General features: G+C 52.1%; 1 protein-coding gene across 1 annotated transcript in view; it reads right to left on the minus strand.

Moving 5' to 3' along the window:
• Positions 1–1416: 1416 nt before the first annotated feature.
• Amotl2 (angiomotin like 2) overlaps positions 1417–18501 on the minus strand; it is an 18788-nt gene continuing 1703 nt past the window's right edge. The window contains exons 2-10 of the mRNA XM_010625491.3: positions 15158–15950; positions 12116–12377; positions 10946–11090; positions 10519–10611; positions 6106–6401; positions 5263–5570; positions 4560–4777; positions 3584–3760; positions 1417–2838 (exon numbers count right to left, since the gene is read on the minus strand). Of these exons, the coding sequence (XP_010623793.1) occupies positions 2780–2838; positions 3584–3760; positions 4560–4777; positions 5263–5570; positions 6106–6401; positions 10519–10611; positions 10946–11090; positions 12116–12377; positions 15158–15888 (2289 nt within the window). The 5' untranslated portion in view covers positions 15889–15950 and the 3' untranslated portion in view covers positions 1417–2779. The remainder of the gene's footprint in view (positions 2839–3583; positions 3761–4559; positions 4778–5262; positions 5571–6105; positions 6402–10518; positions 10612–10945; positions 11091–12115; positions 12378–15157; positions 15951–18501) is intronic.

Genomic DNA, 18501 nt, shown 5'->3' on the forward strand with positions numbered 1-18501 from the left:
CAGTTGATAGACTAAATGGCATAGAATGTAGAAATTTTGAAAGGCATTGGCCAAAAGTGCTGGTGTGGGATGGAGCTCTTGTCAAGAGTTGCTCCTGTGTTTGGGGTGCCCCTCTTCCCCATGGCTCTCAGGGTCAAGTGGAGCTGAACAGGAGCCTCTTTTAACTACTGTTTTTTTGGAATCCTCTGCCATAGTCGCTGCACTGTTTTGGATGCCAAATCCTAGCAGAGGACCATTAGAGAACAGGCACAAGAGTGCTGGGGGCTGTCTCCAGGAACCATCCTGCATCTCAGCTGAACCTCCAGTCCAGGGCTTAATAGGAGCTGCCAAGGTAGCAGGAAGCAGGCTGCGGGGCTGGCTGAGCTCCCCACGCAGTAGGGCCCATTGTCATCCGCAAAGTTTTCCACCTCTTAGCCTCCGTTTCTGTGGGAAGGTAGGCTGTCAAGGGGACACCTTCTCCAGTATCTCAGCTGCATCCCTCAGTGATAGGGCTGTTTCCCTAAAGATACTTGCCTACAGTCATAGGGGTAATTTGCTAATACTTGCCCCGCAGCCTGCTGCTTCATAGCCAGTTTTCTACCTGCCTTCTCCTGATGGAGATGTGCAAGGTGGAGAATCATTTTCTCCTTTGAATTGGAGCAATACACCTTCCTAAGCATCGGGAAAGAATGGTGATGGTATATAGCCAAGGAGATGGTGCCCAAGAAAATGTCACGCATTTGGATGTCCTCTGCGCATATCCTGGCAGAAAAGGCATCGTACCTAGATGCTTGGGTGGTCAGGGGCAAGGAGTCTGTGCTAGCAGTGGGGAGGATCAGGGTAAGGACAATGGCAGGTTTGGACATCCACTCACACTATGGAGGAGCCAAAGTTGATGAGGCTAGGAGGCTATTTACCATACCTCGCATCTCCTAACCTTTGAGAAATGTTCTCTGTAAGAGTAAGAAAAAGAACCATGCCATCTCCTTGAGACAGCTTATAGTGTCTGGATCCTTACCCTCTTTCCTATCAGTACAAAAAGTCCAACCCATTCAAAGACACCGCTCTTAATAATTTTTTTATTAAAATACTGTTATACCCAGTGGAATGCAGCAGCAGTCCTGGCATGGGGTGGCATAACAAAACAGCCATGTTTACATTTTAAATATTTATGATAACTTAAACATATAGACACACATCATGGTCTTTGGCAGAAAATGTTCACAGCACAAAAAATACTTTAAAAGAAATACCAAATATTAATCCAAAATATATTAAGTTGTTTTTTTTCACCTTTCACATATTTTTTTGCCTTTTTTTTCTTCTTCTTCTTGCTTTGTAAACAATGCACATGAACCAAATGTATTTTTCAGCTTTAAACAGGGGTAGGGGGAATTTAAAAAAATATGCAATTGTCCAGCAAATGCAAATGTTTAAAAAGGAAATTCAGGGAACCAGAGGAACACATATTGAATCCAAAAACAGTGAAGAAGAAAAATACAACAAATTTTAAGGAAAACTAGAAACAGCAAGGACAAAACTGCTAATACCCACCAATCGCTCCTATGGCTGAATCAGGGGACTTTAAGACCAGGAGTCAGTCACTGTTGCTGTAGGCTGCCATGTGGGATGCTTTCTCCTTGATTCAAAGTATCTGGCCCAGCTTCAGGGCTTGGGATGGGTAGCTAGAGGAGCCAGCCTCATGGGGATAGTCTGCGATAGGGGCTCCACTCAGAAGACAATTTGAGTTACACATTATAGCTAATTGACTAGTTTTCAACAGCAGTGTTCCCTTTCCCAGTCCCTCCAGGTGGGAACAAAGACACTTATGAGAACAAGACAACTTCTCCAGTTTCCTCAGAGAGAAATGGTGCTGGGCAGGGCCACCCATGTGCATGGGTGGGCATGGCAGATGTCTGTGTGTAGCGGCTCATTTCATCTGGCTCAGAGTTTATAATCAAACTGACAGGGTGTCCCAGGGATAGAAGTTTCAAACTGCTGGTGACGGGGATCCTATTTAGGACAGTATTTAGAGAGACAAAAAGAACCAACATCTTGTGAATCAACCCACGTCAAACTCCATGGACCAAGAAGTTGAGGAGGAGGAGGAATAACCGGGAGGCCAGTCCGAAGTTTCATGGTGGCATGCACAATGAACAGGGCCCACGGAGACCAACCTGAACCAACATGCCACAATCTTCCGTTACGTAAGAAAAGGAATTATATACAAAGCACTCATTGTCCCCCAGTCCACTTGAATGGCCCCTAATCCATTCCAAGTGAGGGGTGAAGCTGTGTCTTCTGCAAGTCCCTCAAAAGTCCCTATAAGATTCAAGTCTTGTGTTCCCAAGAAGGCAGTGAGGAGCTGAAGAGCAGATGAGGTTTGCTGGAACCACATTTAGCCAGAGGAAAAGCATGGCTGGCCTGGTTACCCTGCTTGGTGCCCATGGGTAACCACCCTTGGGAATCTGCTCCCCAAACCAACACATCCCCTCTCTCCCTTCTTGTCTAAATGCCAACTGGCAGGGCAGAGGGGGCTCAGATTCCTTCTGGGCTTTCTGGTGCTACCCCAGCAGCAGGTAAAGGGTGAATCCACATTCTCCATTGGCACAGGTGGAATCTCCTGGGGTGCTGGTCTCTCTCAGCTCCCTCTCCTTTGCAGCACTCCTCTCTGAGCTCCTGGGACCAGCCAGTCAATGGTTGGGGAAAGTAGGGAAGATGGAGTTAGGGGCTGCTGGAATGGCCGAGAGTGGCAGAAAAAGGCAGGGCATGATTCAGGGTCTCCAAGGAGCCACCATCTTTAGATCAGTATCTCCACCATATCTGACAAGTCCTGGACTCTGGATGTAACTATAGAGTCTGCAGAGAGAGACAAGAACACAGGTACATGCCATGAGGGTTACTAGACTGCTCTTTTCAAAATCTTGCCCTTTAAAAAATTGGAAAACCAGTTAACCAGGTTCCCAGTTGGGTCAACCAAGCACAATGCCCTGCTTCTTCTCAGCTCTCTCGAGCAGACCACCCTCTAGCGTGGATGGCTTGTTTGTGATTTTGCACTGGTTAGAGGACTTGAAAGAACCCATGGAGAGCCCCGAGGGAGGGAGGCTGTAACATTCTTTTCATGCCTGTGGCTTTCTGAGATCATGAGGCCCAGGCAAATATGCAGAAGCGAATGTGAAAGGGGAGCGAAAGGAGCAAGGGCCTCTTCTCAAGTTTCTGTTTCCCAGACTCCTTTTCAACAGTCTTCCAATTTATGAGTGCCATCAGGGGACAACCTGACAAGCTCCAGCATCTTAGATGGGCAGATGGGCAGTGCAATAAATACGTAAGGAAAGGATGGAGAGGGAGACAGTGCCTTCCACTGGGCTGCTGTGCTCCTGAATTTTTGATCTATCTTGATTTAGGGTTTCTAGTTCCTCTACTTATGCACCAGCAGCCCTCATGCTCACAATGGGGTGAGCACCTTTCACCATGTAGTGCTCCCCATAGAGGGTGGGCAGTGACCAGGAAGAGTTTGGGAAGAGGGGGCCTTGGTGTCCCACCTCACACCCCAGCACGCCCGCAGATGGCCCAGCACAGAAGTCAGGGGGAAGTGGGGGCTCACCCAGAGAGGCTGCCCTCTGGCCACTGCTGCAGCTGGGAAGGCTGTCAGGCTCTGACGTCAGGTAAGCAGAGGTGCTTTCCACAGGGCTATCAGTCTGGGTGCTCCCATCCCTACTCCCATGTTTGGCATGGGTAGGGAGGGGAGCTGCAGCTATTGGCTCTTCCGTGGGTGTCCTGTCTGTAGGAAAGGCAGGAGTGTGGTGGTTAATGCCTGGCTTACAAGATGTAGCCCCAATGAAGAACACCTCAATGAACTGGAACCCATTGGGCATCTCTGTCTTTGTACTTTTTGGTACCAGGTATCGAACTCAGGACCTTGTGCTTGCCAGGCAGGTGGCACCACCGAGCTAAATCCCCAGCCCAGGGCATCTTTTGAGCTGCAACAACTCTGATAAGGCTAAATGCTTCTATCCCCCTTATATTGGGGATTGAATCCATGAAGCATTGAGCTACAACCCTAGCCTTTTTTTCTTTTTAGACAGGGTCTTGCTAAGTTGCCCAGGCTAGCCTTGAACTCCTTCTTCAGCTTCCTGAGTAGATGGTACCACAGACATGTGACACCACATCCAGCTAACACTTGTTTTCAAAAGGGAGTAACTATCAGGTTGGATCAGTTTCCAAGTGTGTAGAGTGGTAAACATTTCTATGTAAATGAAATCTAGAATTTCTGTGGTATCTGCTAAGGAGGAAGAGCCGAGAGGGCTTGCCTAGAAGGTTTATCTGTACAGAAAGCTTCATTTTCACTTGGATGCTTAGGTGGCTCGGGGCTATGATGATGGAATGCATGGAGATGGGGCTGACACTCCTCTTCACCTAAGCAAGACAGCCATAGTCTGTAGGGTCACTGAGCCAGTCTCCTGAGTAGGAGTCAGGAAGCTCCGGCTCCTGGGAGCCTTGGTTCCGGAAGGCAAGGTCTGGTAATCCATGCCCATGCCCAAGAGCAGCCTCCCTTTTTTTACATACTATCAGTCTCTTACCTATCGTCAGCCGGGCGGGAGCATCTGCTTGTCGCTCACTTGATGAGAGCCCTTGCCAGCCGGCGGTCCCTGCCGCTGCAGCTGGGAAGATAGATGGCACTGATTTGGCTGGCCGCAGGGAGCTCTGTGTAGTTTTGCCAGGGTCCTTCCTAGAGCGCTGCTGAAGGACCTTGATCACAGCATCCTTCTCCAGGATCTGGGCATGGAGCACCTTTAGCCTAAGAAAGGAAACCATGTCCACATGATCAGACCCACAGTCAAGAAACTCCAGCCTTCCCACCTTGTGGAAGTTGGAGAGAAAGCCCTCTCTAAAGCCATGTGGGACCTTCTTTCCCTCACAGTGCAGACATGGAGTAGAGCTGATGCTCTCAGAGCCAGGGCACATGAGGTGCTGGATGGGCCCTTCTCACATTGTCTAAGCGGGTCAGCAGGGCCAGATCTAAACTCATTGTTGATAGATAGCAGGGACATGACCCTCATCCTGGAGAGCAATACTGAGGATTGGGGTGAACAGCCTGGATGCCCCAGTACCTGCACAACCAGACCATGTTTACAATTCCCAGTGTGCCAAACATGCAGGGTCAGCCTAGAAGCAGAGGGATTGCTGAGCTGAGTGGGGACAGGGACCTGTTTACCAGGGATCAAGGACAGGGCAGTAACTGGACACTGTCTTAGGCGGCCTGGCCGGCCTGCAATGCCTAACCTGCTTTCCATCTCCTGATGCCTGTGGCCACCGGTGAGTAGGCCCTCGTTGAAGCTGCTGCTGGGAGAGGGCTGGGGGGAGTGTCGGATGAGAGTGGTGTCACGCTGGGCGGCTGCGGTGGCGGCAGCATCCATGGCAAACTGTCTCATGGCACGTTCCTCCAAATACTTCTGCTCCCACTTAGTCATGTCGGCCTCCAGTGCCAGGATCTGCTCCTCCTTCTCGCGAAGTTGTTCTGACAGTCGCAGGGCACTGAGCTCGGGGCACCCACCATTGCTGCTGCCCCCACTGGGTGTGCCCGCCTGTCTCTGCAGAACAAGGAACATCGCGTCAAGGTGGAGGTTGGGGCATGGTGGCGGTGAGTCCTTGTGGACATAGGAAATTATATAATAAGTTCTCTGGATGGGACCAGGAATGCTATCAATAATTACTCTGTGGGAAAGGCAAGGATGGGAGTGGAGACAGAGCTATGTGGTTTGTAAACACTAAGAGATGTTTACACAGAAGCCCAAGCAAAAATAAAGACTCTGGACCTGCAAGACCAACTTCCTTCCTATCTTGTGGAGCTAGATGAGAACTGGCCAGTTTTCCACGTGAAGGTTAACAGCAGCCTACTTTCTCTACCTATCACAGATGCCAACCTGTGTTATTGCTGAGGACACGTCCCAAACCTGGACACAGATCAATTGCCCTTGCTTTTTGGGAGGCTGTGGTTAGGTCTGAGCAGTGGCTCCCAGAGCCCTCAGACCTCGCCTCCAAACCTAGACCTGTGGAGGCTGTCGGGGAGCTGGCAGCTCAGATGCTGCTCTAGTTCTGTTTTCCTCACTGGCCTGCCGAACTCACTTGCTGTGCACGCAGGGCCTTGAGTTCCTGCTCTAGGCGTGTCCGCAGGCGTAGCTCCAGCTGCTCTCGCTTTTCGCAGGCAGCCTGCAGCTGCCCAAGTGCCTGCTGTAGCCGCTCAACCTTCTCCACATAGGCCTGCTTCTTGCGCAGCTCTTCCTCCGCTCGTGCTGCACGGCCCTGTGCATTGCCCAGAGCCTGCTCCAGCAGCTCGGCCCGTCGCCGCTGGTCCTCGATGGCACCACGCAGCAGTGCCATCTCACGCTCTAGCTTCTCTTGCTCCTGCTGCTGCTCATAGACTGCAGGGAGGAGAGGGGCTTGGTCAGTCATGGTGAGCACCCTTGCTTCCTCCACTGACTGTTAGGCTGTGTGTTGACAACTCTTTCTCACCCTCTCAAGCAGCCTAGAAGTTAGGTACGGTGAGCAACCCTATTTCACAGGGCAAGAGGACATGGCAGCCATCAGGGCCCTTGAGGTAACAACTATACCACACCATCTCTCTGCTAGGACACTTTCAATTGTGCCAGATGCCACCATCTCCAAAACACAGCCAGCATTTCCCTTGAGCCTCTGGATGGCTAGAGAAGGTAAGGGAGGTCTGTCATTCCCATTTACAGAGGAGAAAATGAAGGTTCAAGAGGACTGTGACATGGTCAGTGTTCAAGTGAGAGGACAAGGAAGGAAGAAGAAAAACACCATTTGCTTCCTCACATCTTCCAACAGGTAAGATTTGTGCCCCTTCCCCCTTATAGAGGAAGAAACATAAGAGAATGGTGCTGCCAAATGGGAACCCAAGTTGCACTGATTCCAAGGGTCTGGGTTGTCTGGCTGTACTGTGTAGGACATTTGACCCTACAGGTCTCTCTCCCAGTGTGTGCCCCAGAGCTTATTCTGCAAACCCAGGCCTCTCCTATTAAGTGCCACACTTCTGTTCATGATCTGTGAATCTAGATGTAGGCAACCAAGCTCACAAAAGAATGCAAACTCTACAACATAGCGAAGATGACTCTGGTCCAAAGATGTGTGCCTGAGGTTTTTCTTGACTTTTAAATCATCTTGTTAATTTCCCAGGCGCACTCTGCTTAGAGACTTTCTCCAAATAGTTGGCCCAAATGAGGCCCTGGCCAAATCACTGGGTCTTCAGCCCATGCTCTAGGCTAAGTCCCCACTCTGCCTTGCCCTCTGGAAGTGTTAGGCTGATCTCCTGAGGAGTGGATGCCTACTCTGCTGGAGAGAAGAACAGGCTGTGGGCCCTGCCGAAGGAACCCAAAGCACTCTCTCTGGAGCAGCACTTTGATCTAGTGGACTCTTCTGTTACAGTGGAATTATTCTACAATGTGCCATCCAAACAGTAGCCACTAGACCACATGTGGCTGTTGAGCATTTAAAATGTGATAAGATGGGGGAACTGGATATTAACTTTATTTCTCATTTATTTTAATCTTTTGGGCCACCTGCCATGTTGAACAGTGCCCTTAGCACACAGCGAGGGCATTCAATTATAGATAGATGAGCTAGATAATGGTATTATAGGCAGTCAGATAGGACTAAGTCCTCTAGAGGGCCAGAACAAAGGTGAAACACACTATGGCTACATGTCGGTTAAAACCAGTCCTCAAAGATGGAGACAAGATGACCAGACCCCATACTTGTTCAAAAACAATGTGCTCAGTTAAATATAGACATCGACCACCCTGGGGGTGACCAGAGACCTCTAGACCCACTGCCTCCTAGGAAAATCTTTACTACGTGACTTGCTTCCCAATTGGACCAACATTACCTAACTGACTATACTTTTAATCTTATTGGATGTTCATGGCCGTGGCCCACATTGTACCTACGTGGGTTTTACCCTATAAAACTCTGTAAAGTAGGGTCCTTGGCTACCCACTCAGGACCCTTCCTGCCCCTCAGGAGCTTTCCTATCAATAAATATCTCCTACTTTTAACCTCCGTCATCCCTAGGACTTGTTCTTTCGTTTCTAGAGAACAAGAACTCGGCATATGATACAGTTAACAAGCTGGGAGATACAGTCCATATTTTCCTGCGCCACATTGACTCAGGGCAGGAAAGGGACACAGGTAACCCTGGCTTACTCTGGAATTCTGAAGGCTGACTGGTTTCATTCCTCGGTGTGGAGGGAAAAGATGTGGAAGGGTGATGATAAGGAGACAAAACCCTTCATATTCTGCTGCCTTAACATTCAGTTAGTAAGGCGAGGGAGCAGGCAGGTTTGGACTCAGACAGTGTTCCCGACAGCTTGGAAACCCTGTATCTCATTCCAACCTCGACATCACCAGGAAGTAGAACACTGTTCCATCTTACAGTCCAGGAATCTGAGGCTCGGGGTGAGAAGACAAGGGAGCAGAGCAAGCAGACTTCAGGATCCCCAGGGAGGGTGCTGAGGGCTGCACAGCTCGCATAGGGGGAAAAGCAGATAGGAATGGTGTGATGGCCACACTCTGTGCTAGTGCTGCCTGACACCATGAACAAAAAAGGTCAACCAGACATCCTCCCGGAGAATTGCTTGGAGTGGTGGAGCCAGGGGATGCAGCCTTCTGCTTCCAGAAACTTCCTGCAGCTTTGTACAATCTCCAAAATGCCCTGGTGGAGGCTGGGAGACTGGTCCTTGGGGGCCAAGAGGACCTAATTAAACAGTGGTTCTGCTGCCAGTAGGCAGCTTGAGGATGGTGTGTAAGAAGGCTAGTGAGAATTGCGCCCCTTCCAAAGGTCCAGGGATATGCAGGTGAGTCCTGAGCCAAGAGCCGCCCCACTGCCAGGCCCAGTCTGCCTTTGTGTTGGAACTGCCTCCTCCCGCCTCCTCCCAGCCTTCCCTTCCAACCTCCCAAAGCCCGGAGGGGCCGAAGGGCGCCAGGCTCCGGCACTCCACGGCGGGAGGGGGGAGGGAGGGGGGAGCCGGGCGGGAGCGGAACAGCCCAGCGGCTCAGGAATGCCAGGCATTCAGGTCACCCGCGGCTGCCTGCGAGATTAAGGGCTCCAGCGAGAAGCCAAGAACAGCCCGGCGCTGGCTCACTCCCCAGGAGCGGAAACGCCTCCCAGCCAGCCTCCCCCTTCTCTCCCCTTCGAAGGCTTCCAGAAACCACCCTCTCTACTTCCTTTCTTTGGGAGAGTCAGGCACTAAAAGCCCGCCGTCCCTCTCTGGCAGAGCACCCCCATCTGCCCCCATCTGCCTCGCCCACCAGCTGCAGCACTCTAGACCCCCAAGGCTGCACCGCTTTCCTCCAAACTCCTTTCCAAACTCCCTTGGCCCAGGCCACTTCACTCAGCCAGGCCAGTAGAAGGCTAGCCTGCCTCCTGCCAATCTTGTCAATCCCCTTAGCCTTTGTTTCCCTATTCCCAACCCAGCGTCCAACTGGTATACAGAGGGAGGTGCTGTACAGGGCTCTGAGCGCCCTTTAAAGGAAGAAGGGATGCTGCCAGGTAGACAGCCCTCACGCTGCTTCTGGGCACTCTACTGCTCATAGGTTTTCTGATGGGTTCCTTCCTCAAGGCCACCTTACCCCAGAAACCAACCATTCTCATCCCCGTGTGACTCTGAGCTTCTTCCCGCTGCTGAACTCAGGGGGACCCTCTGTGACCCCCAGCCCCTCCATGCACCTCCACTGGAGCCATCTAATTGCTTCTCCATCCCTGTTGGCCCCACAGGTTGCCCAGGCCACCGGGGACCTCCTCATGACTACTAGTCTCTGGGATCATGAACACTCTTATCTTATGCTTCTGTTTCAAGTTCATGGCACCTCTCTTGACCTTCTTTCCATTTCATGGGCCTGTTTTCTCCCTCTGCTAGAAAACCTGCCAGACGCTTAGGCCAATTCTGCTATTGAACACATGGGTGAAGGAAGGGAGAGAGGAAGGAGTGGACCAGGCAGTGAACTTATCTCTCCTTCAAGGATGACCGCACATCCCCCTTTAGAAAGAAGCCTCCAGAACTCCTCCTTTAGACTGTTGGCAGCCTTGCTATGGCACAGCTCCACTAGGCTTTGAAGCTTCTTATATTCCCATTTAAAGGCTTTCTGTTGCCTGGAAACCCCCAGGAAACTTTGATTCTTCATTCTCCTGGTTGCCAGGGCTTCCCTGCCTCCTCTTCCCCTGCCATACACCTCTGTTGCAGACAATCTTAAACTGATGGTCAGTACCACAGCTCAGCCTATCACTGTTCCCCAGCTTTCTCGTGGATATTGAACGCTCTTCCTACCAAATATGGAACTAGACCTCTTTGGAAGCCACCCCTCCACTGAGGTCTAGTCCTGTGTTGGGCATAAAATAGCTATTCGGTAAACCTTTACCTAAAGTACTGCTTTGTAAGGGAGAGGGCCACCTCACCATCCAGGGAGGCCACTGTGGTATTATTATTTGCACACCTAGCCAGGCTTCTTAGTGGGACCCCTACTCACTCTGAGCAAGCAGCTTGGCCACCATATCTTGACTGCCCGCCTGGGAGTCCTGCATCTTGCTTGCCAGGCGGCGGTTTGCAGATTCCAATCTCTCTGTTTCAAATGAAGAAGGACAGATGTTCTAGAGTCATGCAATGCTGCCTGCCTGGTATTTTCCCTGGGACTGCCTCTTCCAAGCTGGAGGTAGGCTCCTGGGGAGGCCCAACTCAGCCACCCAGGAGGAAACACCCTTTGTTGGGACTACATGCTGGGGACCCTTGAGGTGCTTCAAGGCCCAGAACACAGGGACAAGCATCTCTCCACAAAGGCGCCCCCCAGAGTCAACTTGCACTTATGTTTGCAGAGAACAGAGATTTGGAATTTTTCCCTAGAACAACAAAGCTCTGCAGATGCTCCCCAGCCTTCCCACTGTGTGCCCAGATCTTACCTCTAAGATCACGGTTGAAGTCCTGCAACCGCCTCATTTCACTGTCCATCTTATTCCGCATGGTCTTTTCCAGGGCCTCACGCTTGGAAGAGGCCCTTGTCAGGCTCTCATGGGCTTCAGAGAGCCGCTGGATTTCACTCTCCAGCTGCAAGAGGCACAAGCAGAGATGAAGGAAGGACAGGGCTCCCAGGGACTGATTCCAGGCAGACCTCCCACTTTATACCAGAAAAGGAGAAAGAGAAGAGGATAAAAAGCAAGCAAAAAACCCAAGTGGCTCTAGTGAGATGGTCAGAAGCCTGCAGCCTACTGAGGAGGGCCAGACTGCTGGGACCAGCACCAAGGACCAGATGCTGACTGTACCCTGGGCCAGGAACTCAGCAAGGGACTGCTTCCAGGGCACCTAAATACAACTTTTCTATTCCCATTGTCCAGAAAGCAGCATTTCACTTTTGGCTAGTGTGTGCTGAGAAATTTCAGGAGAAGGGAGCCAGGATGGGCATGTTCCGGGTGGTCTGATCCCACCAAACACAACAGGCAGGCCTGAGGCCATCTGCTAAAGCTGAACCTTAGCTCACCACTCTAAGCCTTCACTAAAGAAGGGGGCACCAGACCTGAGCCTGAGCCTCTGGAGTCTCTGCTTCCCACTTTGCCACCGTCTATGAAGAGGGCCACCCTGGCCCCAAGTGCCCCTCCCACTTGGCGGCCACAGGTCCTGCACGTGCTCCTAGCTGGCTTGCCATGCCAATAAGTCGCTTTTTTTTTCCTCAAGAGGAGGGACTTTCTCTCTGGCCTGGAACAGACTGGCTGTTGTGTGGGGGACACAAAGAGCTCTCTGTGGGAGGTGTCCAAGGGAGGGGGTGTGTGCAGGGCCAGGGTGTGAGTGAGCAGGGAGCTGGTGAATGAGCTCTTTCTAACTGCCGCTGGCCAGCAACTGCTCATGCTCCAGGCCTGCTCTGCCAGCCTCTCGGCTGTTCCCCAGCTGTCTGGAGTCAGCTGGGGAGGTGCATGAGGAGTGAAGGGGAATAGGGGCCTGAAGCACAGAAATCCAGCCAGATGCAGGCTTTCAGACTTCTCTGCCTTCCTCTACCCTGCCCACTCCCTCAGCAGACCCTGGAAGGCCCTGCCTCTCCCACCCTGTGGGAGACCTGTCTGAGACCACAACAAGCCTACCTTTTCAATGCAGCTCGCCTTTTCTGCAGAGCTCTCCAGCTCCCTCTGCAGCCTGGCATTCTCCCTCCACACAGCCTCCATCTGGGCCAGATGGGCACTCCCCACGGTGGCTGAGGCGGCTTGGACACTTGCTGGTCCCTCCACTCCCAGACCATGACTCCCATGACTGAGAACAGCCAGATGTGGGGGTGCAGGGTGCTCCTGGGGCTGCTGCAGGTACTGCTGCTGGAGGAACACAGGAGGTACTTGGGCCTGCAGGATCCTGGGGAATAGAAGACACACACTCAAAGACCTCACAGATTCCCCACTGCTGCTAACTACTAAGCCTCTCCAGTGCGAGGCAGTGGCCAGTGGCGAGGGTATTTCCCAAATGGTGGCTGCCCAAGGCTTCCTTAGACTCAAGGGCTAGAGAGCAGGGCTGGAGGGGATGAATGCCAAGATGTCATACCCTGCCTCACTAGGGCCAAGGCCTTGAGGATCACCCTGAACCATCCTAGGCCTCACAGGAACTAGTGCTCCAATAAGGCATTGTTAAAAATGCACCCTTGGGCCGGGTATGGTGGTGCACACCCATAATCCCAGCACTTGGGAGGCTGAGGCAGCAGGAGGATCATGGAGAGTTTGAGGCAAGCCTGGGCTATATAGTGAGTCCAGGGCCAGCCTGAGCTACAAGGTGAGACTCTGCCTCAAAAAAAAAAAAAACAAAAAAAAAAAACAAAAAAAAAATCCAAAAAAACAAAAACACTCTTGAGCTTTCTAATCAATAGAAGTTTCATTCTGGTTCATAACCATATAGTCTTCCAAGGCCCCGGGGCAACTGAGTAGCTGGGCCCGGCAGCTTCCCTGTGTTCATTACAAGTCCTCAGTTTCAGGTCCACTGAAGCAGCACACTCTAGTTCTCCTTCCTATGTCAGGTCTTTGTATCAATCCACTCAACCCCTAGAACATTCCTAGAAGGCTTTGCTTAAGGTGACAGCAGTAAGACAGATGTCAGGGTAAGGGTATGACACATAAGGCTTCAAATCCCAGCTCCAGCTGTTAGACCTCAAAGTGCCTCAGGCCCACAGTATGGCTATTTCTCTGCTGTTTCAGGAGGGTCTCCAACCTCACAGGTAAGGACTGGTAGATTCTGGGGGACAGCAAGCACTCCCTTAATGGCAGGCCATCTCAGCTCTCATGGGAGGGATCTCGGCCTCCTCTAAGTTTGAAGTCTGAGGGCTGCAGTGTTCAAGGGATAATGTTCTACACGCTCATGGAACAGGTGTACCATCACCCTCAGGGGTCTGTGTTGAAGGAAGAAGCAAAGAGAGGCATGGAAAATCACAGGGCCTTTCACAGGCCTTGTGACTCCAAGCATCATAACTGTTTCCACTTCATAAGGAAATTTTCAAGTTTTAGAAGCACATAAAAACTGAATTCACTTCTGGGTCCATTCCTCCATGCCATCTTACAGTTCAGTCCCTCGGCTTTTATTACACCCTAGACTCAAGTCCCTGTCCCCAACACCCAACAGTTTTCATTTGTCAGCTGAAAGGAGAAAGCAGCAGGTGCATTTCTCTGCTACCTAAAAGTAAGGCTTCCAGTGACAGCTGGGCAGAACCCCGTGCCCCTGAGACGTCCAAACTCTGCTTTCTCTGCTAATGTGGCCATTCTCAGGGTGGCTCCTGAATCCTGCTGCCCCTGCATGGGGCCAGGCAGACACAGCAGCATTCTTTGGGGATGACTTAGCTGCAAGAAAGAATAGTGTCTCCCCTCGCACGACGCTTGCTTTCCCTTCCCCCACTCTCCCCCTTCTCTTTTTGTTCTCCTTCAGTCTACTTCCCTGCTATGATATTATCATTTCCTGACACAGTTCAATAAGGCTAGTCCAAAAGAAGAAACCACGACTCAGCTTCCGAAACTCTTCCTGACCAGCCCTGAGAAGTGAGATAAAGCGGGAGTCTGGATGGGTTGGAGCTGGAGAAAGCCTATGAGGCTTCATCCCACGGTTCCTCCACACCAATGTTGTCACGCTACTTACTCATTTCTTGTGAGCAAGGAAAGGCATCTTCCACAGGCAAGACCAGATGGTGGGAAAGTGAGTGACTAAATGAAGACTCAGCAGGTGTGAAAAGACTCAGACTTGGACCCTGAGCCACCACACAAATCCACGGGGCCCTCTGGTGGGGTTCCCTAGACACCCCAAGGGGGAGATGCGACAATGATGGATGTATCTGCCTCTCTGGAGAAGGTGCTGAGCCAGGTGAGATGACTGAGGCAGAGCCTCATTTCCAGGACCCCTCTTTTCTACAGTTATCTGGCTTCCTGCCTCCCTTGCTTCCATTCTGGCCCTTAGGCTCCCTATCTCTACATGCAGACATGTGTTACCCACATATTCACCTTTTGAAGCTTAATCAAGTCACATCCTCTCGTGGCTTCCCTTCATACTTAGTCAAAATCTGACCTTTCTGAGCCTCCACAGAAATGGAAAAGCTTAAAAGGAAGTGAACAGTAGTGACAGGACAGCTCTGACAGACTGGTCTCTAGCGTGGCTGGCCACCTGGTTCTTTCAGTCTCATTAGGAACACCTGTCCTAATTATCACAGAAAACAAGCTGTCCACTGAAACAAAAGTAAAACCTCCAGGGGAGGTCCCATTTTCTTTCTTCTTGGGAACAATTTGTCAATGACGCCCATTCTTTGTCCTTAGAAAGTTCTTTCTGCAATCTCACCTCTAACCCTCACTACATTTCCTCTCCTCTGGGAACCTTAATTACTTGACTACTACATCTAAGCAGACAGTGGTGTCATCTCTGAACCAAAGCAATGATGCTAACTTTTTATGTGACCTTGGCTGAGTTCTCCTCTCCTCCAGCCTTTGGGTCTCCCTTCTCTCAGGGAAGGAGGGTTACCTCATGCAGCCACTGGAGCTGGAAGGGGTGGAGTGGGCTAGGGATCTTCTCAGCTCACATTCCTTGCCAGGAGAGGATACTGAGGCTCTCCTCCCTGGGAGACTACACTGGAAGGAAGAGAGGAGCTTAAAGGCTACAGTGGGTGTAGTTACCTGACTTCAGCATGCTGGAAGTGTGGGCTGCCGCGGGCACGGTACCTCGGGTCAGTGACAGCAGTAGTTTCATGAGAAGGTGCAACATGTGGGTACTGTGGTGGGGGTCCACGGGACTCCGGGCCCTCAGCAGGAGGGCCTCGGGGTGGAGGGCCCTGCTGGCTGCGAGCCAGCTGTGGGAAGCTGTGAGAGGTGCTCATGTGGCTGGGGCCTCGGGCACCGTTCCTCTCCAGGGAAAGCTGCAGGAGCCGTTCACTGAGTGAGCGCACATGCCCATGCCTCAGCTCCCGTAGGGCCTCATCCTGCCGGCGGACGCCTCCTGGAGCCCCACGAGGATCCCGTTCTCCAAGGTGTGGCCTTGGCCCTCCCTGCTGAGCTGCATAGTACTGTGAGTGGGCTTTGGCCTCCTCGTAGGTAGGCAGCTCCTCACCCTTGCTGGGCTGTGGGCACAGCCGGTAGAGGGTGTTTTCTGCCAGGTGGGTCTCACCACCCTGGTGCTCCTGGCCTTGGGGCTCTTGCCTGGTGGCCTGCTGAAGCACCTGACTGTCCTCAGGTGGCAAGATCTCCAGGGAGGCCTGGGGGCTCCCTGTGCCCCCAGCTCCAGCCCCACCCCGCAGGGCCTGCTGCTGGATAGCCAGCAGTGTACGTGTCTCCGTCAGGTTGCCATAGCGCAGCTGCTCCTGGATGAGGCGGTGCAGGACTGTCCCAGAGGAGTCTTCCAAGGTCCTCATGATTCTCTGGCTTACACACACCTGCCTAGACAATGGCCAGCAGGCACCTGACCCGAGAGCACCTGGAGAAGGTGAGGGAGAGAGAGCTCATATGAGATAGGGGACAACCTCCCATTACAGTCTGGTTGCAAGCATAATGGTAAGGAGCAATGCTGGGGTAGTCGAGTTTCACACAAGCCTAGGTTCAACTTCCAGTCCTGTCCCCAATTGATTAAAGCAAATTACCTAACCTCCAAGCCTATTTTTCCATTAAAAAAAAAAATGAATGAATACTGCTTGTTACACAGTTGGGATGTAAAAGAGAATAACCACTGAGCTCCTGGTACACTGTAAGTCCTTGGCAGATGATTACCATTGTAATGACATTCAGAGACTTATTAACCCTAGAGAAATATGACAGCAAACCAGAAAGTAATCCAAAAGAAGCAACAGCCCTCAGAAGTCAGCCACCAGTAAACATCTTCATGAATGACCCATGGCCAGCTTAGCTCAGATATAACCACTTAGCTGCCCAGACCAGAAATCAACAGGGTCGCTGTTTAAAGAATGAACTATCCCTGTGATAAAAGAATGAACTAGGCCTGGGGCTTTAGCTCAGTGGTGCTGCCAGCTGCCTTGAAAGAAGCGCAAGGTCCTCTCCTGAGTTCAATCCCTGGTGCCAAAAAAAATGGAGCCTGGACAGTGTTCCCAGGTCCCCCTAGAATGAAGACGCCTTGTGGCCAGCCTTAGCACAAGGTACTCTCCTCTACCCTCATGAGCCATCTGCCTGCTTCCCTTATTCTTCCTGAACCACTGAACTCTTGGAGGAGTGCCCCTGGGCCCTGCTTCACCAAAGGCTGCTGATAAATTGAATATGGGACTCCTTGTCATGGGTGACCTTGGCGGTCACTGTGCAGTGAACAAGAGGGAGAAACCGCCTCTGAATTGGCGAAAAGGATGACAAAAGAAAGGCTGAATACAATAGGACAATGGTTTTGTGAGATGAGGCAAAAAGGTTAGCAGGCCAGCCACCTAGTGAGTGCTCACAGAAACAGCATGGGAGCCAGGGGGAAGAAAGAACTCCACATGTCATCCTACTTATGATCTCCCCGTCTCTGCACACATTTGCTACCTGGAAAAGCCCACTAGGACCCTCAGTATCTGTTCTTGACATCAGTAACAACCTTACAGGTCTGAAGGATAGGAAGTGTGAGCCTAAGGTTTGGGAGATCTTATCTAAGGAATTGGTTCGCTTTTGTGCCTGAGCTCCCAATGGTTCATGTCCTGGGAAACAGCCTGCCTCCCTCACTCGGCTTCATTTCCACGGCCTCCTCCAAGACAAACTTCTAAAACGAGATCAAGGGGAACAACAAGCAAACTCCACGCTGCCACAGGTCCTGTGTGTATGGGGCGTGGAGGGAGAGGGGAATGTGGCCTCTCCTCTGCCACAAAACCAGCCCTGGTGTCCTGCCTCAGGCTTGGCAGGTTGGCATAGCAGCTATTCCCAATCCACTCTCCCATTCCAAGGCCTCCCAGATTGGGGCGTGGGGTGGGAGGGGTACGAGCCTGCACCCGTTCATCGTCCGCACCCCCAAGCCTCCACTACCAGGGGCAAAACAAGCAAGCAGGAGTCAATTCGCGTGGGGTTTCATCTTCAGGGCATTTCCCAAGTTAATCACTGTCTGGGGCTGACTCCTGCTGAGGAGGATCCGGGAGCGGTGAGAAGGAATGCAGAACCTTCCGGAGATTCCAGGCGTGCCGACAGTGCTCCAGGACCGGAGATGGGCACAACTCAGAGGCCTCTCATCGCAAATTTGTCCCAGTCAAGCCCCTGAGTCAAGCCCCTTTCAGATATCAAAAGTCTGAGTTTTTACTAAGCTTGGTTTCCCTTATCAGAGCACTGCACCTCTACTGAGGTAGCGCGCTGCGCCCTCTGAAAGCCACCTTGCCAAGCGAGGGCGTACCTCCAGTCTCGCCCGGGCTCACACTCCCCGAAAGAACCACAGCTAGGGTCCAAATCAGATCACACAGGGGCGGATCCGAAAACCGGCAGACCCCAGTGTAAAACGGGCAAGATGGAGAGGACACTCCAAGGCCCGGAGAGGTCCTTAAGAGTCGCGGGTCTGCCTCCCTCTCCCTCTCCCAGACCTCTTTGTTTTCCAAATACTCCAGCGCTGACGTCACCGGGCTGGACAGCAGGCTGCATTCTTTCTAAGTGAGAGCCAATTCGTGGTTCAAGAGAGGCTTTTCCAAGGAAGACAAAGATGAATTCCTGGGCTAGTGGGGGACAATGACACCTGTACCCCCCGCCTAGCCAAATCTGCCACAAGGGCTCTACAGCCTGAACTCCACCAGGCGCCTGCATCCGCGTTCTACGCCCCCCAACCACGACCCACAGTACGAAACCTCCCTGCGTTTTCCAAATCTGTCCCCTCCTGCAGCCCCGGGGGGATCCGGGAGCTTTCCAGACCCAGATCCAAGAGCACGGTTTCCTGGGCTAACGACCCTCACCCGGCGCAGCGGCCGCCTTGAAAAAGCACACTGCACCCGGAGGACGAAGGCCTCCTGGAGAAGGCCGGGCGCGGGTACCCGGGCTCTCGCGGGGCTCGTCCCTGTGGAGCGCCGAGCGGCTTT

The sequence above is a fragment of the Fukomys damarensis genome, unplaced genomic scaffold, assembly GCF_012274545.1.
Source record: "Fukomys damarensis isolate Sample0158 unplaced genomic scaffold, DMR_v1.0_HiC HiC_scaffold_37, whole genome shotgun sequence".
Classification (NCBI taxonomy): Eukaryota; Metazoa; Chordata; class Mammalia; order Rodentia; family Bathyergidae; genus Fukomys; species Fukomys damarensis.